Genomic DNA, 21,966 nt, shown 5'->3' with positions numbered 1-21,966 from the left:
TCAGGGTTACGTCCACCTTCAAGGCTTTCTTCATCTCCAAAGCCTGAAATAAACCACAGCAGGCTGGATTACGCTCTCATTCCGAATCATACACTGCGATCACGTAGCATAGTGTTACGGGGAAACGCATACCTGTAGCTCAATCCAGCATGGCACTTCCTTCCTCTCGCCATTAGTCAGTGTTCTCTGGAGACGTTCGGCACAGGAAGAGGAAAACTCGGCAGGTCCATGATGAATAAAATGTTTCAGGTACTGTTTTACAGAAGAAGATGGTTTTAATTAGAAAGAAAGTAAATGGTGAAAAAAGACAGAAACAGTAAAGTATCTTAAAAATGTGATAATTAAAAGCCTTTTATTAAAATAAAACATTTGGGTTTGTTATCAAATATTCCATTTTACACAAAAACATACAGTAACAACTATAAATAAAGTATATATATCAAAATCCCATCACAAAATATAAATTATATTACAATCTATTTTTTATTGCAGAAGTAAATGTAATTAGTTTCTGTACTTAAGGAGTTTTTTTACGTGTCTGTACTTTACTGAAGTTTTTCCATTAGACTGAAACTTCACTACATTTCAAAGTCAAATATTTGACTTTTTACTCGACTACATTTAGTGAAATCAGTTATTTCTTTTTATTTTGAGGATAAAAACGTAACTGGTGAAACACGCAGCGAGTCACCAATCAGGATCGAGCGCACGCTCTGTTTTACACGTGTTCTGATCGGCGCTCGGTGCATCTACTGATCACCAACATACAGTTCAGCATCAGTTCAACATCAAGCAGAACATTTAGAGAGGAATAAATGATGAAGAAACTCCAGACTCGAACTCGCCACAACACACGTGACCTCGTTTACACGTTTTTATTAAAGAAGGTTTTGTGTTCATGATGATTATAATAGAAATCAATCAGTGTTTGAGTCATTAATCTCATTCTATTAATAGATCAGTGTGCTGAGAGTCACATTCGAGTCTTTACACAGAAACTGAGGTGATTAAGTAAAGAAACTTGTGCTAAAAATGATCACAGGAACATTAGAGTTATAATAAATCATAGTAGTTTAGATACTGAAGTACATTTGAAGGTAAAAACGTTTGTACTTTTACTCAAGTGAACATTTTAAAGGGAAACTTTTACTTTTACTGGAGTCACATTTTACAGAGTGGATCTACTTTATCTCAGCTACGTACTTTGTGTACTTCGTCTACTGCTGTAATCTATAGATTCCATTAGGCACTTTAGATTTCATGAGAAACTACAGATTCCAATTTAATAATATATAATATTATGAACTTTCTGCTGCATTATAATAAATTCCATTACAAATAAAGATGAAAACACACACCTCAGTAGAGCTCATTTTGGATATTAGAACTGGAACGAAGCTCAGAATGAAGCAGTAAACGGAGAGCAGAGAGAAGAGAAACGGGAACGATAGTTTAGAATTGAACGGAGTTACTGCCTGTGATTCCTCACGGTTTTCTTACTTGAGTCAGAAGTTCAGTTGGAGGGAAAATCCCAAGACAGATGGAGAGGAGAAGCCAGCCTCGCTCACAGCTCTTCTGGTTCTTATTCTTCGACAGCTGCTTACAGATCTGACAGTAGATCTCATCACTGAAACACACACACACACACACACACACACACACACACACACACACACACACATATATGCAGAAAAGGTATACAGATTTAACCTGCAAGTTTGTCTTCACAAGCAAAAAACAACAAATTGAAAGATGCGTATGTTGTACCGAACGTGAGGTCTGCGCAAGGCGTATCCTACAATAATGTGCAATTTCTCCAAGGAGGGCATGGGACGATCCAAACTGGGTCCTTCTCCAATCAGAACATCGTCCTCTTCAACAATGTCTTCAATGGTTAACTGCAAAACCGTAAATGAATCAGTAATGAAGTACTAGTGTCGATACACAGCGGCACACTGAAACTGCTTTACGGTGTATGTTTTCATCTCATCTCATATTAGAAAGCTATAGAATATGATGAAGATGTCCTGAGTATGAACGTCTGACCTCCTCCAGAATGGCAGAGTGTTTCCTCTTATTGTTGCTGTGTTTGTTCTGTTTTTGTTTCCTACGCAGGATTTTCTGTAGACAACAAACTTTAAGTTATTCAATTACATCCAAGCTTTAAGACCACCATCATTATCATCATCAAAAAGCAGCTGGTGGATTTTCACCTGATCCAGACCAACGAGGTGACTGAGCCGCCGGCCCTGGCTCTGACCAAGGTGCTGATGGATGAGTTCGGGGTTGATGGACAGGCGAGCCTGTCTCAGCTCAGGGATATCACCCATAAACCTTAGGATGATCCACCATACAGTCAGACAGGCCTGAAGAAAGGAGGAGAGGAGAAGAAAGGATGATGGAGAGAATTAACAAGAAGGAGTATAACGAGGGAACGATAAAGTGAAGCTCACCAGCGTGTCTCCTTCGTCCTCGTGGTAGAGCAGCGAGTGCTTCAGTCTCTGCTGGATGTGTGTGTGAGTAGCAGAGTGCTGGAAATGCATGGCAGCGAACTTAGCGAACGAGAACTCGTCATCGTCGTCCTCTTCTTCTTCCTCTTCTTTTTCTTCCTCTTCTTTTTCTTCCTCTTCTCCTTCTTCAATTTTATCGTCATTTGTAGCTGGAGTTACTACCATCTGAAAGGATTGTAACTCTGACGCTTTGTCCTCCTTCAGTTTCACAGTTTGTTCTTCCTGTAAAAGTAAAACAATAAGGAAAACATGGACACATGACTTGTATGTGTTTGTTTTATAATCGCTGTGTTCTTGTGGTTCTTCCTTGTTCTGTGGAAAGTATTGATATGACTGGATATGGAAGGTGATGATTAAACATTTTTATACATGTAAAAGGCTGAAAGCGAGAACTTCCTTGTTCCTGGATGTACGGCGCCTCAGTGGTGTTACCTGATCGCCCTTTTGCCTCGGATCCTCCCGTCTGTCTGTAGAGTCTGGAAGAAATCCAAACATGTTTTCCACCATTTCCTCATCAATCATGTCCTCCTCTTGTTTGTCTTCAGTAGCAGTTTGCTGAAAGGTCTCAGTGATCCTGGGCTGGATCTCTGGAGCCATGAGCTCCTGACGTTCCTGGATCGACAAGTATGCCTGGAACAACACCAAGAAAAGCGAAGGTACAGAAATGAAACTAAATCAGGAACGCCAAAATATTCAATAGAATAAAACCATGATTAGTGTGAACATGGTGTTCTTTGTATCTACACACGTTTTTACACATTTGGAAGAAGCTGTGGCCTGAAAACCGACGTGTATTTATAATACACTGTATGGACAAAAGTATTGGCACACCTGACATTTCCAACCATATGTGGAGACACAAAACTGTTCCAGCATAACAATGTTCCTGTGCACAAAGTCAGTTCCATGAAGATCTGCTCTGATGATTTAGAGAAACGCCCTAAACCCTATTGAACATGATGCTTCATAACCTTCTCACCTACATCAGTGTGTGTGTGTGTGTGTGTGTGTGTGTGTGTGTGTGTGTGTGTGTGTGTGTGTGTGTGTGTGTGTGTTAATGGTCCTCACATCATCTTGTAAGCGTTTGAGTTGTTTCCTGGCGAGCAGGCCTCTGGTGTGCGCCTGCAGCAGGATGACAGAATCTCGTTTGCGTTTCAGGTCTTTCTTGGCGATGTAGCTGCGAGTGTGACTCTGCAGCGTGACGGCAGCGACTCGTTGGCGTCTGTACTCCAGGAAGCGCTGTCTGGCACGTATCACGGCCTGGAGACGCACCAGACCCTGACGCAGCTGTTAGAGGACAGAGGAAGACACAGATAAAGATCTACTACATACACATGGAATATTGATGATGAATAAAACGCTCATTTACTTTAATAAACTCTTTCCGGTCCCTGTATGAGCGCCAGTTCTTCTGCAGAGTCACAGCTGCACTTCTTTTCCTCATAAAAATCCTCCTACAGAGCAACAGAAAACCACAGTGACCAATTAAACACATGACAAAAGGTAGAAAAAAGAACAACTGCTCAGACACCATTAATCTCCATGATCAGACTCTTTCGAGGTGGAGTGATGGTTAGAGTGGAGTTTGGAGTGAAGGTTGGAGTTGAGGTTAGAGTTGAGGTTAGAGTGGAGTTTGGAGTGGAGGTTAGAGATGAGTTTGGAGTGGAGGTTAGAGTTGAGGTTAGAGTTGAGGTTGGAGTTGAGGTTGGAGTTAAGGTTAGAGTTGAGGTTAGAGTTGAGGTTGGAGTTGAGGTTGGAGTTGAGGTTAGAGTTGAGGTTAGAGTTGAGGTTAGAGTGGAGTTTGGAGTGGAGGTTAGAGATGAGGTTAGAGTTGAAGTTAGAGTTGAGTTTGGAGTGGAGGTTGGAGTTGAGGTTAGAGTTGAGGTTGGAGTTGAGGTTGGAGTTGAGGTTAGAGTTGAGGTTAGAGTTGAGGTTGGAGTTGAGGTTGGAGTGGAGGTTAGAGTTGAGGTTAGAGTTGAGGTTAGAGTGGAGTTTGGAGTGGAGGTTAGAGATGAGGTTAGAGTTGAAGTTAGAGTTGAGTTTGGAGTGGAGGTTGGAGTTGAGGTTAGAGTTGAAGTTAGAGTGGAGTTTGGAGTGGAGGTTAGAGATGAGGTTAGAGTTGAGTTTGGAGTGGAGGTTGGAGTTAAGGTTAGAGTTGAGGTTAGAGTTGAGGTTGGAGTTGAGGTTGGAGTTGAGGTTAGAGTTGAGGTTAGAGTTGAGGTTGGAGTTGAGGTTGGAGTTGAGGTTAGAGTTGAGGTTAGAGTTGAGGTTAGAGTGGAGTTTGGAGTGGAGGTTAGAGATGAGGTTAGAGTTGAAGTTAGAGTTGAGTTTGGAGTGGAGGTTGGAGTTGAGGTTAGAGTTGAGGTTGGAGTTGAGGTTGGAGTTGAGGTTAGAGTTGAGGTTAGAGTTGAGGTTGGAGTTGAGGTTGGAGTGGAGGTTAGAGTTGAGGTTAGAGTGGAGTTTGGAGTGGAGGTTAGAGATGAGGTTAGAGTTGAAGTTAGAGTTGAGTTTGGAGTGGAGGTTGGAGTTGAGGTTAGAGTTGAAGTTAGAGTGGAGTTTGGAGTGGAGGTTAGAGATGAGGTTAAAGTTGAGTTTGGAGTGGAGGTTAGAGTTGAGTTTGGAGTGGAGGTTAGAGATGAGGTTAGAGTGGAGTTTGGAGTGGAGGTTAGAGATGAGGTTAGAGTGGAGTTTGGAGTGGAGGTTAGAGATGAGGTTAGAGTGGAGTTTGGAGTGGAGGTTAGAGATGAGGTTAGAGTGGAGTTTGGAGTGGAGGTTAGAGATAATGTTAGAGTGGAGTTTGGAGTGGAGGTTAGAGATGAGGTTAGAGTGGAGTTTGGAGTGGAGGTTAGAGATGAGGTTAGAGTGGAGTTTGGAGTGGAGGTTAGAGATGAGGTTAGAGTGGAGTTTGGAGTGGAGGTTAGAGATGAGGTTAGAGTGGAGTTTGGAGTGGAGGTTAGAGATGAGGTTAGAGTGGAGTTTGGAGTGGAGGTTAGAGATGAGGTTAGAGTGGAGTTTGGAGTGGAGGTTAGAGATGAGGTTAGAGTGGAGTTTGGAGTGGAGGTTAGAGATGAGGTTAGAGATGAGGTTAGAGATGAGGTTAGAGTGGAGTTTGGAGTGGAGGTTAGAGATGAGGTTAGAGATGAGGTTAGAGTGGAGTTTGGAGTGGAGGTTAGAGATAATGTTAGAGTGGAGTTTGGAGTGGAGGTTAGAGATGAGGTTAGAGTGGAGTTTGGAGTGGAGGTTAGAGATAATGTTAGAGTGGAGGTTACCTGTCTTTGTGGCTGAGCATTACTCTCTGGATGATTAGCGCTTTCCTGTTGAGCTCCCGCTCTCTCTCCCGCTCTAAATATGAGTCATGATTATCCTGCATAGATAAAACACCAAACACCAAAAATATGAATAACCACTCAAACCTTAAAACAACTCAACACAACTCCAACACAACTCCAACTCAACTCCAACACAATTCAACACAACTCAACACAACTCCAACACAAGTCATAAACTGATTGGTTAAAACCACAGCTTCCATGCAACATGTACTTTAGGCTACAGGAGCTGCACTGCAGATTCTGAAGACCTTACAGCAGATTCCTTTGACCTCAAAAACACGTGATGTTATGGCTGAGATCCGATTGGATAGAAACTCTAACATACAAATCTGGAAGCAGAGCAAAGAACCGAGAGAAAGAGGAAAAACTTTTCTCTGCACTCTTTTCTTCACTTCTCTAACACACTCTCCATTACTTTACACTGTTGACCCCAGGTACCTGAACTCCTCCACCTTCTCCACCTCTTCTCCCTGCAACTGCACCCCTCCACTGCCCTCCCTCTCATTCACACACATGTACTCTGTCTTACTCCTACTGACTTTCATTCCCCTTCTCTCCAGCGTGTACCTCCACCTCTCCAGGATCTTCTCCACATGTTCATTACCAAAAATAGATTCTAACAGAAGTCAGTGATTCTGACAGAAACATAAACACATTAATCCACAATATAAACATAAACATACGATGAAATAATCAGCAAACAAAAAGTTTAAAAAAAAAAAAAAATGTACTGATACTTTAATTTAATTCATGCAAATAAAATAAATATTAAATTCTGCGCTCACCTTGAGAAAGATTTTGGTTTTTCCCATCCTCCAGTCATCCTGGCATTTAATGACGGCCTTGCAGATGGCGATACAGCAATCAGACGCAGACTCCTGTTCAACACACACACACACACACACACACACACACCAGATCAGAATCCGCAGCATGACACAGGTCCAGTGAAAATGCAGGAGAGGGATGTACAGGAACCTTGCTGGGGTCACAGTCAGTGGTCTTCAGTAAAACCCGATATCGGTCCAGGAACTCTTTAAACCTGTGCCGGATCGGAAATCCCAGTTTGCGCACTTTAATGGTTTCCAGGATACCGGAATAACGCAGCTGCTGCATGCACAAATCCCGATCGAACACCTGGAACAGACACATTTACAGACTTATGCCTAGAAGTGTGTATAAGTGTGTAAAAATATTCACCCCCCCTGGAGTTTTTTTCACAAGTCCCACAGGTGTTATGTTTATATTTAAGTGCACACCCTGATCAGTGTAAATGCTGGATTGTGATTGGCTGGAAGTTCAGGTGTGAGTTCAGAGCATTGAACACGCAGGTAGCTTGAGGTATGAGGTGATCACCTATGACTGTGAGACCTTACACCATTCTAATGCTCTCCGCTTCACCTCAAGCCGTTCTTCACATCCACATTGTGCACCAACATCCTAAAACACCTCACACCTTCACCTGGATCATCTGATTATTAGCTCAGAAAATAAGAAACGCTAAAGTCTATGTTATTACAATATTACACCCAGAGATAAAACCCCTACATCCTGGCCTCAGTATAATGATTAGAATGAGCCGGTGTAAGTCACCGCACGCTGATGGACTTCGCTCGGCTCATCACACGCCTCCAGATGGAGATTGTGAGCTAATAAAGCTAACAGCTCAGTGTTTACTGTGAGCGCTTGAGAGAAGAAGAGGAATACATAACTCAAACATCTTTCTGGGTTTATTATTCTGTCTGTTTGCTCATTTAATTATTTTATATTTCATTATTCTGTTTATTACTTTATCACATGTCTCATTATATCCGTGATGTTCCACCAGTGTGTAGGAAGTGATTTTTATAATAATCATTTTACATATATTTTTTAAGTGTTTGCTCCAATAAGTTTCGCTTATATCATAGATTTTCGCATTTTTAGCATTTCGTTAAAATGTTTTTAAATTAATGATATAATTCTTGTCAAAAAAAAGTGTTACAACCTGAAATAATAATAATTAAAGAAAACATTTATTGATATTCCTTTATTTTTCCTTTTTAAAATACATTTTCTTTATTTCTATAATATAAAACAATGCACTATTAAAAAGACTATTTAATATAATAAAATACATTATTATTATAATTTTTTTATTATTGTTATTTTGTTGTAATTTATATTAATTTAAATTGATCTAAATATGATTTTAATCAGCTTACATGATAAAAATTAATTTTAATTTCTTAATTCTCTTTGCTCTATTTTTTCTGGTTTTTTTTGGCATGTTGATGATGTACAATAAATTTCAGGACATGAATTTGGATTTCAGGTTTCACAGCACTGAGGGGTGTGAATACTTCTGCTGAGTATCTACCATGGAGGTCTTGCTGTCGTTGGGTTTAAAGCAGCGGATGAAAAACGGCTGGCACAGAGACAGGGCCTTCATCAGAGCGTCTAGAGAATGTCTGAACTGAACGCTCAGAGTGGAGATGTGTTTCCTCTGCTCGTTCCCCTGCTGTAACACCTGACATAGAAAGAAGAACTTCAGCTTCAGGCAGAAGTGACGGTGATCAGAAATGGTGATGTAACAGCATGTACCTGTGTGGGTTTCTTGTGTGTGATTATGATCCTGTGGTGGTGGTTGTGGTGGTTGTTGTGCTTGTTGTTAAGGGGTTTGGTTCGGCAGGAACTCAGCTCCGTCTCGAAGATCTGCCTGAGCAGCTTGCTGGAGGATTTCTGGATCAATGTGATGATATCCAAATTCAACACATCTCGGTTCTTCTCCAGGAACCCTGTGCATGAACAGGAAACAGAGAGAGAGACGGATTTGAGGATGTCAGGAGTTACAGAAAAAGTACAGAGAAAAAGACAAGACTGCAGCTAAACTGTGGCTAGACTGTGGCCAGACTATGGCTAGACTGTGGTTAGACTGTGGCTAGATTGAAACTAGACTGTGGGCTAACTTTGGTTAAACTGCAACTAGACTGTAGCTAGACTGTGGTTAGACTGTAGCTAGACTGTGGTTAGACTGTAGCTAGACTTTGGTTAGACTGTAGCTAGACTGTGATTAGACTGTAGCTAGACTGTGGTTAGACTGTAGCTATGCTGTGGTTAGACTGTAGCTAGACTGTGATTAGACCGTAGCTAGGCTGTGATTAGACTGTAGCTAGACTGTGGTTAGACTGTAGCTAGACTGTGGTTAGACTGTAGCTAGGCTGTGGTTCGACTGTAGCTAGACTGTGGCTAGACTGTGGCTAGACTGTGGTTAGACTGTGGTTAGACTGTAGCTAGACTGTGGTTAGACTGTGGTTAGACTGTAGCTAGGCTGTGATTAGACTGTAGCTAGACTGTGGTTAGACTGTAGCTAGACTGTGGTTAGACTGTAGCTAGGCTGTGATTAGACTGTAGCTAGACTGTGGTTAGACTGTAGCTAGGCTGTGGTTAGACTGTAGCTATGCTGTGGTTAGACTGTAGCTAGACTGTGATTAGACTGTAGCTAGACTGTGATTAGACTGTAGCTAGACTGTAGTTAGACTGTAGCTAGGCTGTGGTTAGACTGTGGTTAGACTGCAGCAAGACTGTGGCTAGACTGTGGTTAGACTGTAGCTAGGCTGTGATTAGACTGTAGCTAGACTGTGGTTAGACTGCAGCAAGACTGTGGTTAAACTGTAGCTAGACTGTGGTTAGACTGCAGCAAGACTGTGGTTAAACTGTAGCTAGACTGTGGTTAGACTGTAGCTAGACTGTGGTTAGACTGCAGCAAGACTGTGGTTAGACTGTAGCTAGACTGTGGTTAGACTGCAGCAAGACTGTGGTTAAACTGTAGCTAGACTGTGGTGAGACTGTAGCTAGACTGTGGTTAAACTGTAGCTAGACTGTGGTTAAACTGTAGCTAGACTGTGGTGAGACTGTAGCTAGACTGTGGTTAGACTGTAGCTAGGCTGTGGTTAGACTGTAGCTTAACTGTGGCTAGACTGTGGTTAGACTGCAGCAAGACTGTGGCTAGACTGTGGTTAGACTGTAGCTAGACTGTTGTGAGACTGTAGCTAGACTGTGGTGAAACTGTAGCTAGGCTGTGGTTAGACTGTAGCTTAACTGTGGCTAGACTGTGGTTAGACTGCAGCAAGACTGTGGCTAGACTGTGGTTAGACTGTAGCTAGACTGTGGTTAGACTGTAGCTAGACTGTGGTTAGACTGTAGCTAGGCTGTGGTTAGACTGTAGCTAGACTGTGGCTAGACTGTGGCTAGACTGTGGTTAGACTGTAGCTAGACTGTGGTTAGACTGTAGCTAGACTGTGGTTAGACTGTAGCTAGACTGTGGTTAGACTGTAGCTAGACTGTGGTTAGACTGTAGCTAGACTGTGGTTAGACTGTAGCTAGACTGTGGTTAGACTGTAGCTAGACTGTGGTTAGACTGTAGCTAGACTGTGGTTAGACTGTAGCTAGACTGTGGTTAGACTGTAGCTAGGCTGTGGTTAGACTGTAGCTAGGCTGTGGTTAGACTGTAGCTAGACTGTGGTTAGACTGTAGCTAGACTGTGGTTAGACTGTAGCTAGACTGTGGTTAGACTGTGGTTAGACTGTAGCTAGACTGTGGTTAGACTGTAGCTAGACTGTGGTTAGACTGTAGCTAGACTGTGGTTAGACTGTAGCTAGACTGTGGTTAGACTGTAGCTAGACTGTGGTTAGACTGTAGCTAGACTGTGATTCGACTGTAGCTGTAGTAATCTAGTAATATAAACGCTTATATTCTTAAATTTGCCAAAAAGAAAAAGAGCAGACCGTTGCAGGAGTTTTGACCTGAAAATTAAAACAAATTCACAAATTTCAGTAAAAGAATGAAGGACGTTTTGCAGCCCAGAGATGCAGTCAGCCACAGGGAGGAGCAGAAATGAATTTATTTTCATTATTAAATATTTTCTTGTCTGTTATCAATTTTTTTGATAATGATGAAGAGGCACACAAATTTCTCTGAAGCTTCTCATTACCTTTACAGTCATAACGAACAACACCGGCGAAGTGTCGGACGGCGAACTGCAGGATGTGGTTGGTCTTGGGTGGGATGTAGATTTTGCTGCTGTGGTGTTTATCATTCATTTTGTTCAACATGGACTTGTCTGTTCCCTAAAAATAAGAAGAAGGACAATGTTCAGCTCTCTGATCGGTTTCTTTTCTTCATAAGCTGTTCTGCTGAAACCCAGGACTCGGACTCTGCACCTTGGGGAAGTGCGTCTCCTCATCGATCAGAGACAGGAGGTTGAGCGGCTTCACAGCCAGCAGGTCGAGCGTCTGCTGGTTATCAGTGAAGGCGATGTTCTTCCATGTGACGCCTTCTTTCAGGTACTCCTCCTGCTCCATCTTGAAGATGTGCTCCACAAAGAACTGCTGCAGCTGCTCGTTAGCATAATTAATGCACAGTTGCTCGAAACTGAACACACACACACACACACACACACACGCACACATGCAATTACTCGTTTATTTATTTATTTGTTTGATCAGGTGAAGGTGTGGAGTTTTGTCCGTACCTGTTGACGTCAAAGTTCTCGAAGCCGAAGATATCCAGCAGGCCGATGGAGGTGGGAGTGTAGGAGCTGCTCGTCTGCTGCTTACGGATGGCGCTGTTCATTTTCCCAAAAATCCATATGAACAGTCTGGTGTAGATCGCCTAGACCAGCAGAGTACAGCATCCCTCCATCATCATCATCATCATCAGCAGCATCATCATCATCATCATCATCATCAGCATCCCTCCATCATCATCATTCACCTCATCCCTCCATCATCATCATCATCATCAGCATCCCTCCATCATCATCATTCACCTCATCCCTCCATCATCATCATTATCATCAGCAGCAGCAGCAGCAGCAGCATCCCTCCATCATCATCATCATCATCATCATCATCATCATCATCACCATCAGCCATATAATTCACATCGTTCCTCCATCACCATCATTCACATCATCCCTCCATAATCATCATTCACATCATCCCTCCATCACCATCATTCACATCATCCCTCCATAATCATCATTCACATCATCCCTCCATCACCATCATTCACATCATCCCTCCATCATCATCATTCACATCATCCCTCCATCACCATCATTCACATCATCCCTCCATCATCATCATTCACATCATCCCTCCATAATCATCATTCACATCATCCCTCCATCACCATCATTCACATCATCCCTCCATAATCATCATTCACATCATCCCTCCATCACCATCATTCACATCATCCCTCCATCATCATCATTCACATCATCCCTCCATAATCATCATTCACATCATCCCTCCATCACCATCATTCACATCATCCCTCCATCACCATCATTCACATCATTCCTCCATAATCATCATTCACATCATCCCTCCATCACCATCATTCACATCATCCCTCCATCATCATCATTCACATCATCCCTCCATCATCATCATTCACATCATCCCTCCATCACCATCATTCACATCATCCCTCCATCATCATCATTCACATCATCCCTCCATCATCATCATTTACATCATCCCTCCATCATCATCATTCACATCATCCCTCCATCATCATCATTCACATCATCCCTCCATCACCATCATTCACATCATCCCTCCATCATCATCATTCACATCATCCCTCCATCATCATCATTTACATCATCCCTCCATCATCATCATTCACATCATCCCTCCATCATCATCATTCACATCATCCCTCCATCATCATCATTCACATCATCCCTCCATCATCATCATTCACATCATCCCTCCATCACCATCATTCACATCATCCCTCCATCATCATCATTCACATCATCCCTCCATCATCATCATTCACATCATCCCTCCATCACCATCATTCACATCATCCCTCCATCATCATCATTCACATCATCCCTCCATCATCATCATGCACATCATCCCTCCATTGTCATCATCATAAGCAGCAGCATCCCTCCATCATCATCATCACCATCAGCCATATCATTCACATCATCCCTCCATCAGCATTATTTTTAATGTTTTGTGTCTAGTTTTTTTGACGTAGCTTCCTGTGACGTAGCTTCCTGTGTTTGACTTGTTTGCCGCGAGTTACGTGTTTGTATCTCTCGGCGTCTTTCAAACAAACTTTGCTATCTATCTATCCGTTTTTCCTCTTTTAATAATCCTTAATTGTTTTTGTCTTCCTGACTTGTGCCTGTAGTTAGTTAACTCGACTATAACTAGTGTTGTTTATGTTTATTTTCTCTCACTCACATCTCTGTATAATAAATCTGTTCGTGACGATAAGCACTATGCCGGTTGTTTGTCTGCATTCGAGCACAGGTGAGGACTCGTTCGAGTTGCAAACGGTGGCGTTGGAGATGGAGGCATTGGAGAAACAGATTCGCGAGCTGCATGTAAAGCATGACCGGCTGCGAGAGCGGAAAGCGGCGCTGGAAACATCCCGGGCGGACGCGCACTCATCCCAGGTAAACTCCCGGGTTGAACCTAACGCTCCCAGCACATCAACTCCGCGTGCTTCTATGCCCAGGCCCAGCGCACCTACAACTCCGGCACCGGTGCAACATGGACCCTGGATGCGACCGCGGCGGAAGAGACAAGCCAAGCCCCGATCGAGGACGTCTCCACCTCCACCACCGGCCTTCGAGATCTCGACCGAGAACCGCTTCGTCCCCCTCCGCGAGACGGAACGCGACACTGTTATTCTCGGAGATTCCATCGTCCGGCATGTCCGCGCTACCCGAGCTAAAGGTAAGGTGCACACTCGCTGTTTTCCTGGTGCTCGTGTTCTGGATGTCGCTGCGCAGGTACCCGCGATCCTGAACGAGAACTTCGGAGCGGTTGTTCTCCATGCCGGATCAAACGACACCAGGCTGCGGCAAACGGAGATCTTAAAGAGGGACTTCAGGATCCTGGTGGAGACGGTACGCAGCACATCACCCACAACGAGGATCATAGTGTCAGGACCTCTTCCCACTTACCAGCGAGGGGCTGAGAAGTTTAGTAGACTTTTAGCACTAAATGAATGGTTACAGTCATGGTGTCGAGAACATAAACTTCTCTTTGTTAATAACTGGAACTGTTTCTGGGAGCGTCCTAGGTTCTTCCGCCCTGATGGCCTGCACCCCAGCAGAGTTGGAGCAGCAGTGCTATCAGATAACATCTCTAGGATACTTCACACCATCTGACTGGTAAGACATCAAGAAATCTTCAACTATAAGAACACGCATACTACAGACCAAATAGTTACAAGTTCACACACAGCCCAGTTTATAGAAACCGTATCTATTCCTCGTGTAGTAAAACCAAGAATTACATACACAAGATCCAGAAATAATCTTATTGCAGTTAAAACTGAAAAATGCCAGATAAACAAACACAACAAAGTTCTAAAGTTCGGTCTTTTAAACATTAGATCACTTGCACCCAAAGCACTGATTGTAAATGAGATGATCACAGATAATAATCTCGATGCACTCTGTCTCACTGAGACCTGGATTAAACCAGGTGATTATAAGGGTCTAAACGAGTCGACACCGTCAGGATATGTTTATAAGCATGAGCCCCGTCAGACTGGTCGTGGGGGGGGGGGGGTGTAGGAACCATTTATAGTGCTTCTCTTAATGTTAGTCAGAGATTAGGATTCAGTTTTAAATCATTTGAAGTGCTCGTTCTTAAAATTATACTTTCAGAGATGCATAGAAAACTCGCTCTGGTCACCGTGTACAGACCCCCAGGACCCTACGCTGATTTTCTTCATGAGTTTGCTTGTTTTCTCTCAGACCTCTTGATCAGCTTTGATAAAGTGCTGCTTGTAGGAGATTTTAATATTCATGTAGATGATGAAAACGATGCCCTAGGATTATCATTTGTCGATTTACTAAACTCTTTTGGAGTTAAACAAAACGTCACCAGACCAACCCACCGTTTTAACCACACACTAGACTTAATAATATCCCACGGAGCAGACGTCACTGATATAGATATTTTACCCCAGAGTGATGACATCACAGACCATTATCTCCTACTGTACACACTACCGGTAGAGCAGATTAACCGTGTTTCACCACGGTATCGACTTGGTAGGACTATTATTCCAACCACTAAGGACAGATTCATAAATAACCTGCCTGATTTATCTCAGTTTCACATTAAACCCATAACTGCTGATCATCTTGATGAGATGGCGAACAACATAGACCTTATCCTCACTAGCACTTTAGACACTGTTGCCCCCATCCGGTTAAAAAAGGTTCGAGAACAAGCACCTGCACCTTGGTATAATAGTCATACGCATGCCCTAAAGAGAACAACACGTAATCTGGAGAGAAAATGGAGGAAAACTAAATTGGAGGTATTTAGAATTGCGTATAAAGACAGTATGCTGAGCTACAGACAGGCGCTAAAAGCTGCTAGAGCTAAACACCTGAGCAAACTCATAGAAAATAACAAAAACAATCCCAGGTTCCTTTTCAGTACAGTCGCTAAATTAACAACAAATCAGGGATCTGAAAAATGTGTTCCATCACAGTTTAGTAGTGAGGACTTTATGAATTTCTTCACTGAAAAAATAGATAACATTCGAAAAACAATTGTGGCAGTTCAACCTCTGACAGCATCTCCCGACACAATCGTACTTACAACCCCACAACTACACTGTTTTACATGTATAGGACAGGAAGAGCTGTATGATGCTATTATGAAAGCTAAATCAACAACATGTCAGTTAGATCCAATTCCCACTAAACTACTGAAGGAAGTGTTATATACAGCTGGTGAGCCTCTTTTAAATATTATTAACTCCTCACTATCGTTAGGTCATGTCCCTAAATCCCTCAAGTTAGCAGTTATTAAGCCCCTCATTAAAAAACCTAATCTGGATCCAAGCACGCTATCGAATTACAGACCAATTTCAAATCTCCCATTTATGTCTAAGATTTTAGAAAAGATTGTCGCTGCCCAGTTATGTAACCACTTGCAGGAGAACAATATCTTTGAAGAGTTTCAGTCAGGTTTTAGGCCCCATCATAGCACAGAAACTGCTCTAGTTAAAATCACTAATGACTTGTTTTTAGCTTCAGACCAAGGCTACATCTCCCTATTAGTTTTACTAGATCTTAGTGCTGCGTTCGACACTATAGATCATGATCTTCTCCTCGATCGCTTACAGAATTACATCGGTATTCAGGGACAGGCATTAAGCTGGTTTAAATCCTACCTGTCCGATCGTTACCATTTCGTAGATTTAAATGGAGAGCTATCCAGGATAATGCTAGTAAATTATGGCGTGCCACAAGGGTCAGTTCTGGGACCCCTGCTTTTTACAATATACATGCTTCCATTAGGAAATATTATTAGAAGGCATGGAATTAGCTTCCATTGTTATGCTGATGATACCCAGCTATATATTTCATCCAAACCAGGCGATACAGCTCAATTAGCTCGCATAACTGAGTGTGTTGAAGAAATAAGAGATTGGATGACCCATAACTTTCTGCTATTAAATTCTGATAAAACGGAGATTTTGCTCATCGGCCCAAAAAATAGTACACAGAAGCTCCAGCATCTCAGCCTGCATTTAGACGGTTGTTCTGTAACTACTAGTTCAACGGTAAAAGACCTGGGAGTTATTTTAGACAGCAACTTATCTTTTAAAAATCACATCAATCAAGTTACAAAAACAGCCTTCTTTCACCTTAGAAATATTTCTAAGCTAAGAAATATGTTATCTATATCTGATGCAGAGAAGCTCGTCCATGCGTTTATGACCTCTAGAATAGACTACTGTAATGCATTACTAGGTGGATGTCCTGCATCATTAATAAACAAGCTTCAGTTAGTTCAGAATGCCGCAGCAAGAGTTCTTACTAGGTCAAGAAAATACGATCATATAACCCCAATCTTATCGTCCCTACATTGGCTTCCTATTAAGTTTCGAATAGACTACAAACTACTGCTACTCACTTATAAAGCACTAAATGGTTTGGCTCCCATGTATCTATCCAGTCTCTTAACACGCTACAATCCGTCACGCTCCCTGAGATCTCAAAACTCTGGGCTTCTAGTAGTTCCTAGAATAGCAAAGTCCACTAAAGGCGGTAGAGCATTTTCACATTTAGCTCCTAAACTCTGGAATAGTCTTCCTGACAGTGTTCGGGGTTCAGATACACTCTCCCAGTTTAAGTGCAGATTAAAAACATATCTTTTTAGCAAAGCCTACACATAACACACATCACACACATCACATCACAACCTTGTGCTCCAGAACATCTGATCACATGCACATTATCAACTTGTGCTGTTAATATCATGAACAGCAGCTACGCTAATTCCTCTCCACTGCTTCTCTTTCTCTCCCCATCCCGAGGCATCCTGAGGTTTGGCCAGCTCCAGTCACGTCCCACCTCGTGAAGATTATGGACCTATGGATGATCATGGAGAAGTAGATGCCGAGTGTTTAAAGGCCCTGGCATGGAGAAGCTGATGCTGGATCTATGATGATCACAAATTGTTCTGTATTGTTGAAAGATTTATGACCAAACTTTTGATGTCACCCATATGAGGATGGGTTCCCCTTTGAGTCTGGTTCCTCTCAAGGTTTCTTCCTCATATCATCTAAGGGAGTTTTTCCTTGCCACTGTCGCCACGGCTGCTCATCAGGGACAAACGCACACCATTCACCTTCACTGTTGTTTTCTGTAAAGCTGCTTTGAGACAATGTCTGTTGTGAAAAGCGCTATACAAATAAACTTGACTTGACTTGACTTGACATTATTCACCTCATCCCTCCATCATCATCATCATAAGCAGCAGCATCCCTCCATCATTATCATCATCACCCAAATCATCCACATTATCTCTCCATAATAATCATTCACATCATCCCTCTATCATCATCCATTTCAAACTTGCAACACTTTTAGTCACTTTTTTCATGAAAGAAAGAAAGAAAGAAAGAAAGAAAGAAAGAAAGAAAGAAAGAAAGAAAGAAAGAAAGAAAGAAAGAAAGAAAGAAAGAAAGAAAGAAAGAAAGAAAGAAAGAAAGGAGAAAGTGGAGGTTAATGTGGTCACCTTGGCCAAGGCGTCTCTGCAGTCCTCAGCCTGGTCTGGGCTCAGACGTCTCACCACCTGCTCCTGCTTAGTCAGAAACGTGCGAGTCGTCAAACTCACATCCAGATGTGTTTCATCAACCTGGAGAGGAGAAGAAGAAGAAGAAGAAGAGGATGAAGATGAAGATGAGGATGAAGATTGTATGTTGTATTGGGGTTAAAGAGTTTCAAAAGTTTTGATATAAACCCTCACCAAACAAACAAACAAACAAACAATAAATAAATAATAAATAAATAAATAATAAAATCTAATTATTTAATAAAAGTAAACACAAAAAAACATACAATTTTTTTTTTTTAAGTCAATTAAATCATGATTTATATTACCACTGTTTTTATTTATAATTAATATTTAATTACAAATTTCAGCTGACAAAATAAAACCGTTTCATATTACACATGGTGATATCAGGAAAGGAGGAAAGGTGAAGGTGAAGTGAGGGTGAAGGTCAGGATGAAACTCATGTTACCTCTAACAGTTTAGCAGTTGCAGTAAAATGGTCAGAGGCTAAAACTTCACACGAGTCCATATTATTCATCAAACCACCTAAAAAAATGCAAACAAACATCACACCATGAAACACAACTAAAAGAAAAGAACGCAGACACGCCTCGAATCAGCGACGTGACTCGCCTTCAAACCCCACGTTGCCCAGGTGAAGAATGGCCGCCAGTAATTTAAATATTTCCCAGCATTCCCTGTCGGAGAAGGTGAGGACTCTAAGGGCCGAACGGATGCGGATGAAGTCTTCAGCATCGTCTCGTCCGTCACACGTGAAGCAGCTTCCCTGAAAATCGCAAAAAAATGACATCCCATTAATGATCGCTCCGTCACCTACAATCTGCCTTTCGATCTGTTTATAACTCAAATCTAATCACAAAACAGCTGAAGGATCTCATTTACACTGATTCTTTTAGCGGAATGTTAGCTTTATCCTGTGTGTGTGTGTGTGTGTGTGTGTGTGTGTGTGTGTTAATTAGCTAATGTTAGCTTAATAACACATTGACAATGCTAGCCAATCAAAGTCTTGCATGCTAAACTGGTACAGTTCCAATTTTTAGCTAAATTAATGTCCCACACTCACACTCACACCCACACCCACACCCACGGGCACCCAGCTGGTCTTGGCTGATTGCTTCCATGCTAATGGAGGCAATTAGATGATGTGGATAAAATGATGTACAGTAGATGGTTAGATGTTCAGACCTCTGTGAGATAGCTGAACTGCGTGGCGTCGCCAAGTGAGAGGACATCTTTTTGATCTTTGGGCATCCCTGAGAGAAGGCAGTAGAATATGTGGTAGTTCCTCTCCATTGGGGCCTTCAAAAACCAACACACAGAGGAACCCCCCGAGTCAAGCAGATATGAACTTATGATAAAAGGTTAATTTTTGGGGTTTGAATTTGTTTACTCACCTGATGGCAGACGCGAGATTTCTCCAGCAGGTACTGCTCCATGTGAGCTCCTTCGATCGCACCGTCTTTATTGAAGAAGATCTCGATGTACTTCCCGAAACGGCTGGAGTTGTCGTTGCGGATTGTTTTGGCGTTTCCAAATGCTGTAGACGAGGAGACGAGAAGGTTAATCAATTAACTCAGGACTTGAGGTAAGACTTGTTTAAGGTAAAGGAGATCGAGAGGGATCATGGCGTGAAGTGTTTTGGTGCACTGGGATATCAGACGCTGTCGTCCCCCCACTCTCACACCTTCACTCAGGTGTATTAAGTGGTTGGGGTTAAGCTTTATATCCAGGAGCCCTCTTATGTCTGTGGAACCTTCTGGTTCCCCCATAGTCAGTCTTGCTGGAGTCCCTGCTCACATTTACTTTACAATAAACATCTCTAATCATCTGTTTGATGCTGAAGATGACCCCACATGGACCATGAGGCTACTGAGGATGGTTCCACTTGATGAAGGCTTAGGCGTACAATTACCCATAACAGTTCTGCACTCAAGCGTCCATCAGTAAAAACCTCAAAAATGATGGCACTCCCCTGATGGGTTCCTGTTTGAGATTTGGGTTCCTCTCAGGGTTTCTACCTTAAACTGTCTCACTATCTGGTATCTGCAGTAGATCAGGACAGGTCACATTATGAGTTATAAGTATCCTCTCAAGGATCCTCCCCATCTGAATCATAGACTTTCTGAAAATTCAATATTTTGCTGTGGGGTCCTCGACAGAATCTAAGAACACTTCTTCATAGTGTCTAAATGAAGCTGCACCAAATGCACCAGGATGTTCCTAAAGCTGCAATGGTTTTTTTTTTATTATTTTACCCACAACTGATTAGAGCTGAACTTTAGAACTGTAAAACAGGAAGTACTAGAGAAGGATAATTTACCTTCCAGGACAGGGTTGGCCTGCAGAATCTGCTGCTCGATCCACGAGTGCTGCCCGCTCACTGCTGCCAGGAACTGCAAGATCAGCTTCGTACTCTCCGTCTTTCCTGCTCCAGACTCACCACTACAGCACAAACACAGTACAGGAAAAGTTTACTGTCCATTATCAACATCATCAACGAGTCCAGCTTTGGATATGAGGTGTTCCAGGATGTTGGTGCACGATGTGGAGTCGAAGAACTTGTGGAACAACCTGAGGTGAAGTGGAGAGCAGTACAGTATAATGTGCCAGAAGATTATAATTATTTACATGAGTTATAATGAATAAATGATTGATAATGAATCTGTTGGAGTGAACATCTAGTGGTGTTTTTAGTTTAGTTTCCCATTTCTCCATTTCATCAAATCTCTGTATTCACAATATAAGTTCCACCAAACACAAAAATCCTCCATGGAGCTCAGTGAGGTCGTTAGCAAATGTCTTCAATAGCTTGATGGAACTAGAACTGAATGTTACTATGGTTTCAGGTGTTTATAAGCAGCACATTCATTTAGATTCAACTGACAAACTCAAACTACCTGCATGTTCAACTCACACCTGAACGTCCAGCCAATCACAATCCACTATTCACAGCTCAGCTCCTTCCAGCCAATCACAATCCACTATTCACAGCTGAGCTCCTTCTAGCCAATCACAATCCACTATTCACAGCTGAGCTCCTTCGAGCCAATCACAATCCACTATTCACACCTGAGCTAATTCCAGCCAATCACAATCCACTATTAAAAATGACCAGGGTGTACATGTCGAGATCAGGTCTTCTACTGCATGATAGAGAAGTTTCTGCCTGTATGTCTCAGCAATAAGGACATCACTAATCCTGACCACAGGATCTCCAACTCAATTCTCAGAACTGCAGCTCCGAACCTGCAGGAAATCTCCACCATGCTGCACTGATGCCTGCAGACACTCATTATTGTACCGCTGTCCAGCCAAACATCCAGCATCCTGCTACAGACAAATATCTCACATTTTGACTCATCAGTCCAGAGCATCTGCTGCCATTTATTTGCACCAGTTTCTCTGTGTTTCTGCAGAGTTGAGACATCGAGACTTGTTTCCATGTTTGGAGGTTTAGTGATTTGGCCCCAATTCTTCAATGTAGATCACTTCTGGCCAGACGTCTCCAGGCAGTAGATGGGTCTATCTGGGTCCCATTGGTTTCCTCCAGTTCTTTGCTGATGTCACTGTTGGACATCTTCTTATATCGAAGGAAAGTAAGCATGATGTGGCCGACCACTGCATCTACTCTCCTCAAAATCGCCCGTTTCTTTGTAGTTTAAAGAGCACATCTTGAAACCCCAGTCTGCTTTGATATCTTTTCCTGAGACCTTGATGATGCAGTAGAACTACATTAAGTCATGTTGCTGTGCTCAGTCTTGCCTGGGACACAAAACTGTCTTCCATAAACCTCAGCTTAGTAGCAAAGCTTGGCTGCTTCTTAGCCAGTCTGAAGCTCCTACACAGATGTTTCCGTTTCTCTTAATGACTGTGCTTCAACCTACATGTGGAATTGATGATCTACAACACCTGCATGGTAGAATTGGTTCAGCACACACCTGACTCTGATGCTACAAGTAATGGTCACTATATTACACGTTGTGGAAGTGTTAC

General features: G+C 42.4%; 2 protein-coding genes across 2 annotated transcripts in view; one reads left to right on the top strand and one right to left on the bottom strand.

Annotated features, from left to right (window-relative positions):
• Nucleotides 1–21,966, bottom strand: part of myo7bb (myosin VIIBb) — a 48,483-nt gene that overhangs the window by 16,932 nt on the left and 9,585 nt on the right. Inside the window, exons 5-28 of the mRNA XM_083547727.1 lie at nucleotides 20,294–20,415; nucleotides 19,368–19,510; nucleotides 19,159–19,272; nucleotides 18,586–18,739; nucleotides 18,422–18,498; nucleotides 17,914–18,033; nucleotides 11,355–11,494; nucleotides 11,044–11,254; nucleotides 10,815–10,950; nucleotides 8,426–8,619; nucleotides 8,202–8,351; nucleotides 6,821–6,979; nucleotides 6,628–6,720; nucleotides 5,780–5,874; nucleotides 3,880–3,964; nucleotides 3,579–3,797; nucleotides 2,943–3,140; nucleotides 2,454–2,732; nucleotides 2,214–2,366; nucleotides 2,047–2,121; nucleotides 1,768–1,898; nucleotides 1,501–1,627; nucleotides 133–252; nucleotides 1–43 (exon numbers count right to left, since the gene is read on the bottom strand). The exon at nucleotides 1–43 is cut by the window's left edge and continues 131 nt beyond it. Of these exons, the coding sequence (XP_083403853.1) occupies nucleotides 1–43; nucleotides 133–252; nucleotides 1,501–1,627; nucleotides 1,768–1,898; nucleotides 2,047–2,121; nucleotides 2,214–2,366; nucleotides 2,454–2,732; nucleotides 2,943–3,140; nucleotides 3,579–3,797; nucleotides 3,880–3,964; nucleotides 5,780–5,874; nucleotides 6,628–6,720; nucleotides 6,821–6,979; nucleotides 8,202–8,351; nucleotides 8,426–8,619; nucleotides 10,815–10,950; nucleotides 11,044–11,254; nucleotides 11,355–11,494; nucleotides 17,914–18,033; nucleotides 18,422–18,498; nucleotides 18,586–18,739; nucleotides 19,159–19,272; nucleotides 19,368–19,510; nucleotides 20,294–20,415 (3,338 nt within the window). The remainder of the gene's footprint in view (nucleotides 44–132; nucleotides 253–1,500; nucleotides 1,628–1,767; nucleotides 1,899–2,046; nucleotides 2,122–2,213; nucleotides 2,367–2,453; nucleotides 2,733–2,942; nucleotides 3,141–3,578; nucleotides 3,798–3,879; nucleotides 3,965–5,779; nucleotides 5,875–6,627; nucleotides 6,721–6,820; nucleotides 6,980–8,201; nucleotides 8,352–8,425; nucleotides 8,620–10,814; nucleotides 10,951–11,043; nucleotides 11,255–11,354; nucleotides 11,495–17,913; nucleotides 18,034–18,421; nucleotides 18,499–18,585; nucleotides 18,740–19,158; nucleotides 19,273–19,367; nucleotides 19,511–20,293; nucleotides 20,416–21,966) is intronic.
• LOC310729699 (uncharacterized protein) lies at nucleotides 13,390–15,703 on the top strand. The gene is made up of 2 exons (XM_083548175.1): nucleotides 13,390–14,033; nucleotides 15,660–15,703. Exon 1 carries the CDS (start codon nucleotides 13,419–13,421, stop codon nucleotides 14,028–14,030), a length of 612 nt encoding a protein of 203 aa, XP_083404301.1. The 5' UTR covers nucleotides 13,390–13,418; the 3' UTR covers nucleotides 14,031–14,033; nucleotides 15,660–15,703.

Source organism: Silurus aristotelis (genome assembly GCF_946808225.1).
Source record: "Silurus aristotelis genome assembly, chromosome: 8".
Classification (NCBI taxonomy): Eukaryota; Metazoa; Chordata; class Actinopteri; order Siluriformes; family Siluridae; genus Silurus; species Silurus aristotelis.
The sequence above is the reverse complement of the archived record's forward strand: the minus strand, read 5'-3'. Positions and strand labels throughout refer to the sequence as shown.

Coding starts and splice junctions, on each gene's coding strand:
- LOC310729699 (XM_083548175.1), top strand. CDS start 13,419: ATGCGACCGCGGCGGAAGAGACAAGCCAAGCCCCGATCGAGGACGTCT.